The sequence below is a fragment of the Microtus ochrogaster genome, chromosome 10 (genome assembly GCF_000317375.1).
Source record: "Microtus ochrogaster isolate Prairie Vole_2 chromosome 10, MicOch1.0, whole genome shotgun sequence".
Lineage (NCBI taxonomy): Eukaryota > Metazoa > Chordata > Mammalia > Rodentia > Cricetidae > Microtus > Microtus ochrogaster.
This window is the reverse complement of record NC_022016.1, coordinates 84,894,903-84,907,372: the sequence shown is the minus strand read 5'-3', so window position 1 is coordinate 84,907,372 and position 12,470 is coordinate 84,894,903. Positions and strand designations below refer to the sequence as shown.

General features: G+C 51.4%; 2 protein-coding genes across 7 annotated transcripts in view; one reads left to right on the top strand and one right to left on the bottom strand.

Annotated features, from left to right (window-relative positions):
* The window catches only part of Clcn6 (chloride voltage-gated channel 6), a 33,342-nt gene extending 28,400 nt beyond the window's left edge, over positions 1-4,942 (bottom strand). The window contains exons 1-2 of the mRNA XM_005353737.3: positions 4,682-4,942; positions 3,887-3,946 (exon numbers count right to left, since the gene is read on the bottom strand). Coding sequence (XP_005353794.1) covers positions 3,887-3,946; positions 4,682-4,768 — 147 coding nt within the window. The 5' untranslated portion in view covers positions 4,769-4,942. The remainder of the gene's footprint in view (positions 1-3,886; positions 3,947-4,681) is intronic.
* A 99-nt stretch (positions 4,943-5,041) lies between these two features.
* The window catches only part of Mthfr (methylenetetrahydrofolate reductase), a 14,590-nt gene continuing 7,161 nt past the window's right edge, over positions 5,042-12,470 (top strand). Inside the window, exons 1-4 of one of the 6 annotated variants that reach the window (XM_013348622.2) lie at positions 5,042-5,122; positions 7,758-7,967; positions 9,229-9,467; positions 10,222-10,332. In XM_013348622.2, coding sequence (XP_013204076.1) covers positions 7,771-7,967; positions 9,229-9,467; positions 10,222-10,332 — 547 coding nt within the window. In that variant the 5' untranslated portion in view covers positions 5,042-5,122; positions 7,758-7,770. The other 5 variants (XM_026782053.1, XM_005353736.3, XM_013348621.2 and 2 more) reach the window with 5 other exon arrangements.

Genomic DNA, 12,470 nt, shown 5'->3' with positions numbered 1-12,470 from the left:
AGCAGAACAGTTTAAGGCCAGCCTGGGCTACAAGGCAAGACCTAGTCTTGCTTAGCTTTCTATTTTTCTCCTTATCCTTCCTCCTCCATTTGTTGTACTGGGATCAAACCCAGGACTTTGCTCATGTTAGGAAAGTATTCTCCCTCTGAGATATATTCCTAGGCTCTGTGACACTGTATCTCAAAGAGAAAAGAGAAGGAGGGGAGAGAAAGTTTCATTTCTAACCGCTGACCTCCGGGAGAAGAGCTGAAGACTAAGCTGCTCACCAAGGATGCCACCAGTCAACTTATGTCATGCTCGAAGGGTGGCTCCCCAGGAGAGAGGATGAAAGCTCCTCACACCTCACCTGCATACCATACCCTCTACCTGCCTATATGTCTATACCTTTTATTATCTCCCTTGTTAATAAACAAGTTGATCAAAACCACAATATCCCTAAGTTCTATGAGTGGCTCTACCAAAATACCAGATTGGGGCAGAGGGACAATCTGTCTCTCTCTCTTTTTCTTTGTTTTTTGAGACAAGATGTAACTCTGGCTATTCTGAAGCTCACTCTGTAGACCAAGCTGGCCTCAAACTCACAGAGACCCACCTGGCTCTGCCTCCCGAGTGCTGAGAATCCTACCACTTCCAAAGGACATCTGAAGGGAGGCAGTCGTGTGGGCTCCTCAACCTGTGGCAACTGTTGCTACCTCCAGTCAGTCACTGTCTGCTGGGGAACTCCTTGGTGTGCTGTGTTTAAGACTCGTGTATCCGGTGTCAAGACAGGGTTAGGTGAGAGTAAGAGGAAGCGCTTTCTCTGAAGCCTCTGTCTACCAAGGGCAGGATGCGCCACAGGCAGTCAAATGCTGGGAATCCCTCTCCAGAACTGTCAACAGGGGAAGATGACGGAGCCTTAGTCATAAGGCAAGATGAAGACCTAGTAGATAGCCCAACTTTGTCCCAAAGTTTGTCTGTTCTTCAAACTCAGTCATCTGTCTTGTCTCACCTGATATTCATGTGCAAGCCAACAGAGATGCCTCTATTTTAAATGTCAATTAAAAAAACTAAAATCAAATACTCTCTTCTGAAGGTGCCTATCCATCCTCCCTCTCCCCTGAGGAGAAGGCTATCTTATCTACTTTTCAGCTGTGCCTAGCTCCTTTTAATCCAGCCGTGACCAATTTATTTCCCTTCAGGGAGGAAAGGGAATGGTCTTTGTCCCATACCAGGGCACCACAAATAAGTTTCAGTTGTCTAGAAGAAGCAAATCTACTGAGGCAGAAAGATTAATGGCTACTTAAGCTAGGTGTGGTGCTAATACTAATAGATTGCTGGGCTGAAGGCCATCTAGGTCTGCAAAGAGTGACCCTGTCTAAAAGTAAATAAATAAAACCTGGCCAGCTGGTGTACAAGCCTTTGCCTTCAACCCCAGCACTCAGGAGGCTGAGGCAAATGCCTGTAAGTGTGAGGCCAGCCTGGTCTACAGAGTGAGTTCCAGGACAGCCAGGGCTGTTACACAAAGAAAAACCAGTCAAACAAACAAACAAAAAGCTGACTAGAGGGCTCTTAAAAGTCCCATACCTGAAACTGGAAACTATAATCAAGAACAGGTCAGAGTCCAGAGGTGGTGGCACACACCTTTAATCCCAACATTTGGGAGGCAGAGGTGAGTAACGTGTGAAGAACTGACTCCCCAAAGCTGTTCTCCGACCTCCATCTGACCCTCAAACACAGCACCTCTCGGAAACAGCATTAGATTTTATACTTTATATGTGTGAACGCTTTGCCCACATGCAAATATGCACACCACACATGCATGCCAATTCCCCACAGAGTCCAGAAGGGAACATCAGATCCCCCTGGAACTGGAACTATATATAGTCCGTTATGAGCAGCCATGGGGGTGCTGGGAATGGAACCCAAGACCCCTGGAAAAGTGCTCTTAACTGCTGAGCCATCTCTCCAGCCCCTAATAATAAATTTTAAAATTTAAAAGAAAACAAGGAAATGTCATTTCCCACCCCCAAATAAACATAGCAGCTGCTCCGTCAGGGGAAGAGGAATGATGTTCAATGATTGTTAGTGAGTACAGATTTCCTTCCGGGATGAAGACAGTGTTCTAAAATTGATGAGTGACCGTTGTATACTTCTGTAGATACACTAAGAACCACATGGAACGAGCTACGTTTCGTTGTTGTTTGCTTTTTGAGACAGGGTTTTTTTTTTTTGTATAAAAGCCTTGGCTGTCCTGGAACTCATTCTGTAGACCAGGTTGGATCCACCTGCCTCTGTCTCTGGGATTACAGGCGAGCGCCACCATGCCCAGCTGGAATGGTCTACTTTACTGGATGAACTGCACGACCTGTGCCTGAATACCTCAGTCAAGCTGCCAAGGGGAATTAGAAGCAAGGGCAACCCCAGGGAACCTCAGCTGGTACAAGGTACCAGGGGATCTATGACCATGTCCAGCAGAGGCTGGTCTGCTCTGCTGGGACTAACCTTTTATTTCTGCTATATATATTGTTCTTTGGTTTGGGGAATGAACAACTCCCCCATCTCCCTCAGCTCCACAGTTGAAATCGTCAGTATTTTGTTTTAATTATTTTCATTCATTTACGTAATATATTTTAATGATATTCAACCTCCCATTATCTTCTTTTGTTCCCTGGCAACTTTTTTCCAATAAGCTTTGTACAGCTTGTCTTACTGTTTGTGGCTATGAATAAAAAGTTTAAGGCCAGCCTGGGCAATATGAAACTTTGCCTCAAATTAAAAAAAAATTTATACACACACATACATTTTTTTTTAACGAGAGTTTTGGGTTTCTGTCTTTTTTTTTTTTTTTGGTTTACAGAAATATACCACTATAGCCAACATTTCAACAGAAGGGTTTTCCAGTCGACCCTTCGCTGAGCAGACTTTCCTGATTAAGTATCAGAACGGATTTGCTTTTGCATACACAATGCTCTCCACAGCTGATATGTGAAGATGGTCAATTGGGAAATATTAAAGATTAGCCAGAAAAAAACATTTACCTATAAAATTCACATGAGGAGGCTATCAGCCTAAGGCAAGTGAGCTACAGATAGGAGTGACAGTCTTGGTAAGGACAGGGTTGATGAAGCAGCCTTTGTGGGTTCCCAGAGGGGTTTTCCCCCCTCAGACTCTCAATTCCAGTGCTGGACTTAAAGAGGCACCACAACACTGGCCCCACGCTCTTAAAAGTCCCATACCTGAAACTGGAAACTATAATCAAGAACAGGTCAGAGTCCAGAGGTGGTGGCACACACCTTTAATCACAATATTTGGGAGGCAGAGGCAGGCAGATCTCTATGAGGTTGAGGCCAGGCTGGTCTACGGAGTGAGTTCCAGGACAGCAAGGGCGGTTGTGCTGAGAAACTCTGTCTCGAAAAACCAAAAATTAAAAAAGTCGGAATGAGCCAGGCAGTGTGGCTTCAACCTGTAATCCCAGCACTTTGGGAGGAGGAGGCAGGTGGATCTCTGTGAGTTCAAAGTCAGCCTGGGCTACAGAGCGAGTTCCAGGGACAGTCAATGCTACACAGGGAAACCCAGTGTTAAAAAACAAAACAAAAGGCCAGAATGAAGAGAGGCAAGGCCTCCTAACAGCTCGCAAACACGCCTCTGTCACGAGCACTCACAGTAAAGAGCTTCATCCCTGGGGTAAAAGTTTAACGGCAAACACGCTCTGTATTCAGGCATTAACACCAGACCTTGTGTGGGGGTTAAGGAGGGAATGGACTTGCTCGGTGGCATTCCCAGGTCAGTTATCTCTGCCCCACTCACACCTGAGGACAGAAAGTCAAAGAGCATCCCTGGCTGGAGGTCTGAAGGGGCCAGGCCTCTCACTACTCCAGTCACCCAAGACAGCATCCGAATACCTCACCTCGTAGTCTTTCCTCGGAAGGATCTCATCCTCCTCTTCCTGTGTCTCCCCAAGGATGGTCTAGAAAAACAGATGCACAGAGTGGAGACCTTTGGCTGGTTACGGGTGGAAGGAGGGGAGTCTTACTAACATCTAAGACAGCGGGAGCCATCATCAAAGAGGAACAAAATTTCAGAAACACATTTGGGATGGTATTTAGTCACTAGCTGAGCTCCACATGTCTACTGATTGACACCATTCTCCCAATCACAGCGCTCACCTTCAGGACATCTGAAAGATGTCTGATGGCAGCTTAGTGAGGACAAAATTCGGGTTTCATTTGACAGCACACGGAACATGAAAGTAGCGGGAACGTGTCAACTCTGAGAACACAACTCAAGTTTTCCCAGGTTGCTTTGCAGGGGAAAGCCGGGATCATCAGTGACCCAGAAAGAGTGGAGGACAGAATAAGAAATGCCTGGAAAAACTAAACCAGCTGCACAAGTATCAAGCCCTGCAAAAGGCCTCATTCTCAAAATGCTTGCTTCATTCAAAACTCCGATGCAAATAAAAGAAAAACACGGACGGCATTAACCCAAGCTGGCCGAGATACTCCCTCTGGCTCAAGAGAGGGGATGAGAAAAGAACTCAGACTCGAGCACGCGAAGCAAGGCGGATGCTCGCAGAGCCGAGGCAGCGGTCCCCAGGGCCCCACCCGCAGCCACCTGCCGGCGCGGTTCGGCTCGGCCCCACCCCCGGCAACGCCTCTTGTCATCCCGTAGCGACTGCCCCCTCCCCAGCCCCGCCGCCGCTTACCAGCTCCTCGGGGGTGCGGCTCTCGCGTTCACCGCAGCAGCAGCACCACCTGCAGCAGCAGCAGACAGACCCCCTGCATCCCGCCATCTTCCTCCTTTCCTGCCACTCCGGACCCCCTAGGCCAACCCCCCTCCCACCCAGGATCTGCGCCTCACGTGACTGGCCCCGGAAGGGTCACGTGGCCCTCTCGAGCTTAGGGACGGGAGACAGGGAGTGGCTGTAGACGGGTGGGGCGAGAGCTCGCGTCACATGACGCAGTACCAAGCCGGCTTCCCAAGAGACCGCCGGGCGCGGCCATGTTGGGGCGGGACTTCCTGTCGCTCTCTTTGAACTTCCGCCTACCTCTTGTCCTGTTTCCCTTGGCAACCCGGCAGCTGCGCCCCGCCTCCTCCTCGTGTGCTAGGGAGATGGCGCCGCGACCGCCAAGGTTCTGACAGGACGGTGAGTGGCTCAGAGGCTTGGGACGCCGCGGAGGAATTCGCCGATTGGAGAAATGTGTCACTTTGCCTCCTTGTGGGCCGGCAGCTGGGGGCTGGCCCGTCCTGCGCTCTGCTCTTGAAGGTTCCGGTCGCTCCTCCAGCCTAAGACACCTCTAGAGGCTGTCATCCCAGCCTCCCTACCGCACGAAAATATCCCAAAGTTAAAGGAGTCCTGGATCTGAGGCAGTGATCCGGCCTCCGGAGCCGTCTGGGACTCGCATCCCCGTCCAGGCCTGTGACCCACTGACCAGGTGACCCGATTCCCGTCCCTCAGGCCACCCAGCATCAAGGTGGTTGGTTGCCAGCCATAGTGTCTGTCTGTATTCTAGCTCTATAGTGTCTTTCTGTCTAGCTCTGTCTGTCATTGTTTTGTTTTGTTTTGTTTTTCGAGACTGGGTTTCTCTGTGCAGCCCTGACTGTCCTGGAACTCTCTGTAGACCAGACTGGCCTAGAACTCAGTGCTTGCCTCTCCTTCCTGAGAGCTGGGGTTTAATGTGTGCGCTCCCACGCCTGGCTGCCAGTTTCTTTTTTCTTTTTTTCTTTTTTGATTTTTCAAGACAGGGTTTCTCTGTGTTGCTTTGGAGCCTGTTGTGGAACAAACCTGTAGACCAGGCTGGCCTTGAACTCACACAGATTCTCCTGCCTGTGCCTCCCTGATGCTGGGATTAAAGGTGTGTGCCACCACCACCTTGCTGGCTGCCAGTTTTTTTTTTTTAAACCTGCCTCCCTGACAGGTACTGGAGAGGAGTGGTGAACCACTGGCTTTGTCACCCAGGTGCCCACAGCGTCCTCCAGTGCACGTATGTCCATTGCAACAGTTTTGGGAGTGGTAGGGCTGTTAAGTCAGTGATTAGTAGGTGGCAGAAGGGCATCTTGAGGCCAGTGTGGAGGCCCTGGCCATTAGGACTCAGTGAGTACTGGCTGTCACTACTCTACCGGGCACTGGATCTCTGGTCCTGGTCTCAGGCAAGGGGCCAACAGCAGAGCAGAAGGCTAAACAAACTTGTTAGGCCACAGTCTCAACCTTGTTGTGGGAGGCCAACTAAAGGGTAGTTGGTGGCTGTTAGTTGAAATATGGCACGAATTAGAAATGCTTAAATCAGGCAGAGGCAGGCAGATCTCTGAGTTCAAGGCCAGCCTGGTCCACAAGAGCCAGTTCCAGGACAGGCTCCAAAGCTGTCCCCCAAAACAAAAACTTAAATCTTGGAGAAGTTTGCTGCGGGAGTCAGCTCCGTAGGGTTTGTTTCGGCCTTGAGAATGAGGAGAAAGGTCGTGGCTGACATGTAAGGTTACCTTCTTCTTCCTCACTCCCCATGAGAACCTGGCGGTTTTAGGTCAGAACAAAGCTGGCCTAAATACACAGGGCATAGCACTGGCACTAAGCCAGGACAGAGCTTTTAGAACTGGCTCCTTGACCTGTCTTCTGTGCCTTAAGAGAGGAAGGAAATGTGAAATTTTTTTCCAATTCTTGAGGCTAAGACCCAAAATGGTACATTGACTTAGAGGTAGAAGTTTCTGGAAAGGAACGAGCCTGACTTGGCTGTTCCTCTGTTGCTCCGCGTCGCTGCTGCACAGATCTCCACCACCGTGTTTGCCCACTCCTGCGCAGCAGTCGTGTTGGTTTTGTTTTCAGCCGTCTGTCATTTCCTGACCAGACTGCAATGTGGCTCCCTGCCCTGTCAGCCAGGCTGCGACTGCCGTGACCAGGACCGCGTATGCGGTGGCACTGTGGTCACTGATTCCTTTGACCTCAGGAACATACGGGACAGCCTTTGTTCAGAGCTGGACACAAATCCCTAGCCTTAGTGATCTCGGTCAAGTTCTAGCTCACAGCACAACATTGTTTTGTGGAGTAGCATGAACTCAGGAAATCAGGCTGCCTGGCCATGCTGCTCACAGCCTCTACTGTGTTCCAGGTGGGGCCAGCGGCTGTGATCTGTTCTTTCTTTGGAGGGGGAAACCCAGTGACCCTGAGTGGCTAGTGGCCTAATCTCCACCAACCCCTGCAGTCCCAGCCTGCCCACATTCTCCCCTCCCCCCATCCTTCAGCGGCTTCTTTGACTGGCGCCTGAGCCTTCTCTCCGCTCTAGAAACCTTACTCCCGCCCCTTTGCTTGGCCCCAGCTTTAGCTCAGGGCTCTTTGTCGCAGCTCCGCCCACTTGCGCACACCCTCCAGGAAAGGTTCCCTGTTCCTTCCCCACTCACTCGAGTCTAGGCTGACTGAGATGAACCATCGCGAAGCCAGGGTCCTCCCTGCTGGCCACTGTTACCCATCTCTAGGAATGTGGGCCTCAGAGGCTGGCCGTGTGAGGCTTTCTGTGCCACCCTCTATCAGGTAGCTGTCACCAAGGATTCCTGAGCTGGAGGATCCAAGAGCGGCTCAGTGCCTAGTGGGAGGTCATCACACAGAGAAGCCAGACGACAGCAGGGGGGCAGAGCGCATGGAGCCTCTGGGTAGGAGCCGTGTGAGCTTCGCCCTTGTCGGCTGCCTTCCTGTGTTGAGCAGCATTCGCCACTGGAGCTGCCTACTCAGGAGTTGGGTGTACACGGGGTTTGGCGACCAGCCCCCTGATACCCCCGGCCCCCACCCTGTACAGCAGGAACCCAGCCATGGTGAACGAGGGCAGCAGCAGTGGCAGTGAGAGCTCCAAGGACAGCTCAAGATGTTCCACGCCCAGCCTGGACCCAGAGCGGCACGAGAGACTCCGCGAGAAGATGAAGCGCAGGATGGACTCCGGTGACAAGTGGTTCTCCCTGGAGTTTTTCCCTCCTCGGACTGCTGAGGGAGCTGTTAACCTCATCTCAAGGTGAGTAGGGAGGGAGGTTAAGTAATGGGGGTCGGTGGAGGGGAACGTGAGCTGCCCTTTAACCCGGCAGGAAAAGCACTGGAGAGGGGAGGCAGGAAGAAGCAGAGGCGAGACAGGGAGTTTTAACTTACAACTTCTTGTCTGCAAAAGTCCCTCTGAGGCAGCATTAGATATGTTTGGACACACTCCTGAGCAGGCCAAAAATGTTCATTCCCAGGCCACATTCTTTGGCAGAACGTGGGGCTGGCTCACAAGGAGCTTAGGAAGTCAACAAACAGCAACGCAGGGATTGTGCTGAGCTAGCTGGACACAGGGCGTGTGTTTCCAAATCAGGAAAGGCACGCTTCGTGGTGGCACTCTTTGAATTTCAGTTCCTTTCTTCAAGTCGGAGAGTGCTTTGCTAGGCCCCTGTGCTTTGTCCCCAGCGTCACAAAGAGAAAGGAAAGACAGGCATAGCGGTGCTCAGAGGCAGGAGGATGACTGTGAGTGCAGACCAGCCAGGGTTACATAATGATACCTTGTCTTCACTGGGGGTGGGTAGGGAGGATGTAGCTAAGTTGATGGAATGAGTGTGTAGCTTGCAGGAAACCCTAAGTTTGATCCCTAACACAACATAAGCAGGGTTTTCTGTGCACCAGCCCTAGCTGTCCTGGAACTCGCTCTGTAAACCAGGCTGGCCTCGAACTCACAGAGATCCATCTGCCTCTGCCTCCCAAGTGCTGGGATTAAAGGCCACTGCCCGGCTAAGAAGCCTTCTTTTGAATCTAGTTCAGGAACCCAGCCTTGCTCTGCAATACAGGAGAAAGCTGCATCTGCTAATCTCTCTCTCTCTGCCTTTTCTTAACTGAGGCCCTATGCCTGCCAATGCCCTGCCAGAATCCCAAACTCTCAACTTTCAAGACCCTAAACTCACCCAAAACCAGTGAGTGTGCTCACACTCTGAGAAGCATAAAGTGCCCTTCACGCGTTGTTCTCCGCCACTCACTGAGCTCAGGCTCTTCTCTGAGTGCTGCACAGCCGTCTGACCCAGTACCTTTGCGGACGTGGAGAGGGTACTGTTATCTGCCACATCTTCTAAACGAAGTCACTGTGGCTCAGGGCGATTATTAGGTGATGTGCCTGGGAAGTAGACACAGTGCTCTGAGAACAGCTTGCGGTCTGTGCTGCTCCAGTTCTTCCCCCACAACCCCCCACCCCAGGGAGGGTGAGTGAGCCTGCTGTTCCCCCAGGAACCCAAACTTAAGAAAGAAATCCCCTACAGGTTTGACCGGATGGCAGCAGGGGGCCCCCTCTTCCTAGATGTTACCTGGCACCCCGCTGGAGACCCTGGCTCGGACAAAGAGACCTCCTCCATGATGATCGCCAGCACAGCAGTCAACTACTGTGGCTTGGAGACCATCCTGCACGTGACCTGCTGCCAGCAGCGCCAGGAGGAAATCACGGGCCATCTGCATCGAGCCAAGGAGCTCGGCCTGAAGAACATAATGGCACTGAGGGGAGGTGTGGCGCCAGCACCCCTCCTTTCTGGGTTCTTCCTTTCCTGAAGGCTTCTCCTGTCCCCAGAAAAGTTCTTATTTCCCCTGGGAAAAGTGTACACTGTAAACACATTCGGGGTCGCTGCTGCAGGAGGATCAGTGAGCATTGTGGGTAATGAGTCCACCATGGGCTTCCACCTCTTGACCTGGATCTAGTTCAGTCAGGATGTGGCTGGTGCCTGATAACCCTCTGCACCCACCTCACAGTGCCATCAGACTCTGCCCTGTCTGGTCTGGCCATAGCGTGCTGTGCTGGCATTTCCCAGGAGCACCTGGGTGCATCCTGTCTTCAGGCCGCTCAGCAGTGGGAAGTGGGAGCCTGATGGATGGGAGGGGTCTGTGGCCTCTCCTCGCCACAAGACTCCATGAGTAGAAAACCCACCAGAATCCAGGAGCTCAGAGAGAGCAGAGGGATGGGAGAAGGGACCTGAGCACAGCTGGCATCAGGGCCAGGCCAGAGTCCCTGACACTCCAGGCTCAGTTTAGAGCCACACCTCCCCTGATCCCATCACCCACAGGACCACCTGCAGAGTCAGCCTTAGTAGACAATTGACCACCACCCTCCACCTCCTGCTTGCCAGGTGTCAGGCTAGACTTGCACAATAGAGAGTCTCTGTTTTTGAGGAACCCACAGCCAAGTGTAGGGGTAGGTGAAGGGAACGAGAAGACTCTGGAGGTCAGGGGACACCCAGTGACCGTGACCTCCAGCAACCCTACAGACCCCGTAGGTGACCACTGGGAAGCAGAGGAAGGCGGCTTCAACTGCGCCACAGACCTGGTGAAGCACATCCGGAGCGAGTTTGGCGACTACTTTGACATCTGCGTGGCAGGTGAGTGGGGACAGAGATGGTGGAAAGCCAGCCAGAATTCCGTTCAGGACATGGGGATCGGGTAGATGCAGATGGGGGAGCACAGAGGAGAACCGAATGGTACTGTTCTTGTGTGCATCCTGCCACCCGCTGCCAGGCACACTGTTCCCACTTCTGACACTTCCCCTCCTACCCCTCCTCTGCCTTTCATGCCCCACCTTCTCACTGGTAGAGTGTGTGTGTGTGTGTGTGTGTGTGTGTGTGTGTGTGTGTGTCTACTCCGGGGCTAGGGGATTCATTAGGCCCTGAAAAGAGTCAGGAACTGAGGCCCTTCTTCATTCCCTCTGTACCAGGGGCTGACTTTTCACTGTGCATCTGCTGTGGGAGCCGCGCTCATGGACACACTGCCCTATGTATGAGTCCTACTTCTGTGTGTGCAGTGTCAGCTCCAGATGCCCCCAGCCCTGACTGTTCTCAGTGTTAGCTCTGCATTCATAGGAAGTGAGGCTCACACTGGCTCAGCTCTGATCCTTCACTAAGGGATGGGGAAGTGGGTAGAGGAGGAGGACAGGACAGGAGTTCAAGGCTAGCCTGAACTTGTCTTAGAAACCCAGAGCTGGAGCTGTAGTCTGTTGGAGAGCTTGCCTTGTGTGTGTAAGTTTCCTGGTTCTCTTCCAGCAGCAAGAAAATAAGCAGAAGAGTACTTACATTGTAGAGTAATATACCAAGCAATAAAATTTATTTTATTTACTCTGTGTGTGTGAGTGTACACACTAGGAAGGTAAGAGGCCAGCTCTCAGAAGTCAGTTCTCTTGCCATTGTGTCGGTTCTGGGATTTAAACTCAAGTGGTCAGACAGCAAGACCTTCACCGACTGAGCCATCTCATGGGCCCTTAATATAATTTTAAAATAAGGTTTGCAGCTTCAAGAAAATTGTCCTGCATGACTTGGCTCTCTCCAGCCCCCCTGCAACAGTGTCTGCAAGTGCTCCTCTCAGCAGGCTGCATAGCTGGCTAAGACTGGGAAACACTGCTCAAGAATTCGGGGGAGCAGGCACTGCCAGCTGTTGTGATTGCCACTGTCCCTACTGGCCTGGATGCAGCTATCTGGGGGCTGTGTAGACGTGCACTAGCTGTGGGTGTGAGGTGGTGGGGAGCTGTCACGTGGTCCTGTGCTTTGCCTGTTTTAGAGTGGTGGAACTGGTGGGTGAAGAGGGAGCAGACTTGGAGCTAGAGTTCAGGAGCTGATGCTTGCTGCTCCAGTAGAGAACCAGAGTTCTGTCCCAGCGCCCATACCCTGGGATTCACAGACACCCATTAACTCCAGCTCCAGGGGATCTGGTGCCCTGCCCTGGTCTCCACTGACACCTACACACATGGCACACTTACACACAAAACTAAAGTAAACAAATAAAACACTTTCAAACTACCAAGCTGGTCATGGAAGGAAAAGAACATAGCAAAGTGAGCAAAGCCCCAAGTCATGCGGGACAGTTTTCTTGAAGTATGGATTTCCCCGGCAGTGCTCAGACTGCTCAGCTGTGTGGTTCGGGGTTTCCCACTGGAGAGAGAGCTTGTTCAAAGCTGAAGTTCTGCTGCCTGATCTCCTGGTTTTTTCTGTCTTGAAACAATAGTTTTTGTATCTGTCCTTGGTGGCTGGTTTCCTAAGAACCAAATGTCCTTATCACAGTAAAGCAGCTTGGCTTCCAGACAGCTCCAGTTCAGGCTAGCTCTCTACGTAGCTCTGCTCCTGGTGGAGCTCAGGCAGAGGGGGCTCTCAGTCTCTGAGGTTGCCTCCATGCTGTGTCTTCCTGCCTTTCTGTCTGTGCAAGGCTGCTAGTGAGTTTGGTCATTGAAAGGAGGGATCATAGAGTTCACAAAGCCACCAGTGGGCTTAGAGAACCACTGTGCAATTTGGGAACCCCATTTTCTGTATGCTCAACTCATGGTCATCCCATTGTCCTATCCCCCACACCCCGGTGTAATCAGACTGTAGGAGAAAAAAATATTTTGCCTCTTTATTTTGTGAGTGTTTATATGTCTATGCAAACATACACTTCGTGTATGTAACATGACATACACAAAGGACAACTCTTGGGTCCTTTTTGTATTTTCTTTTTTATTTATAACTATTTATTTCTTTGTTTATTGATTTTTGTT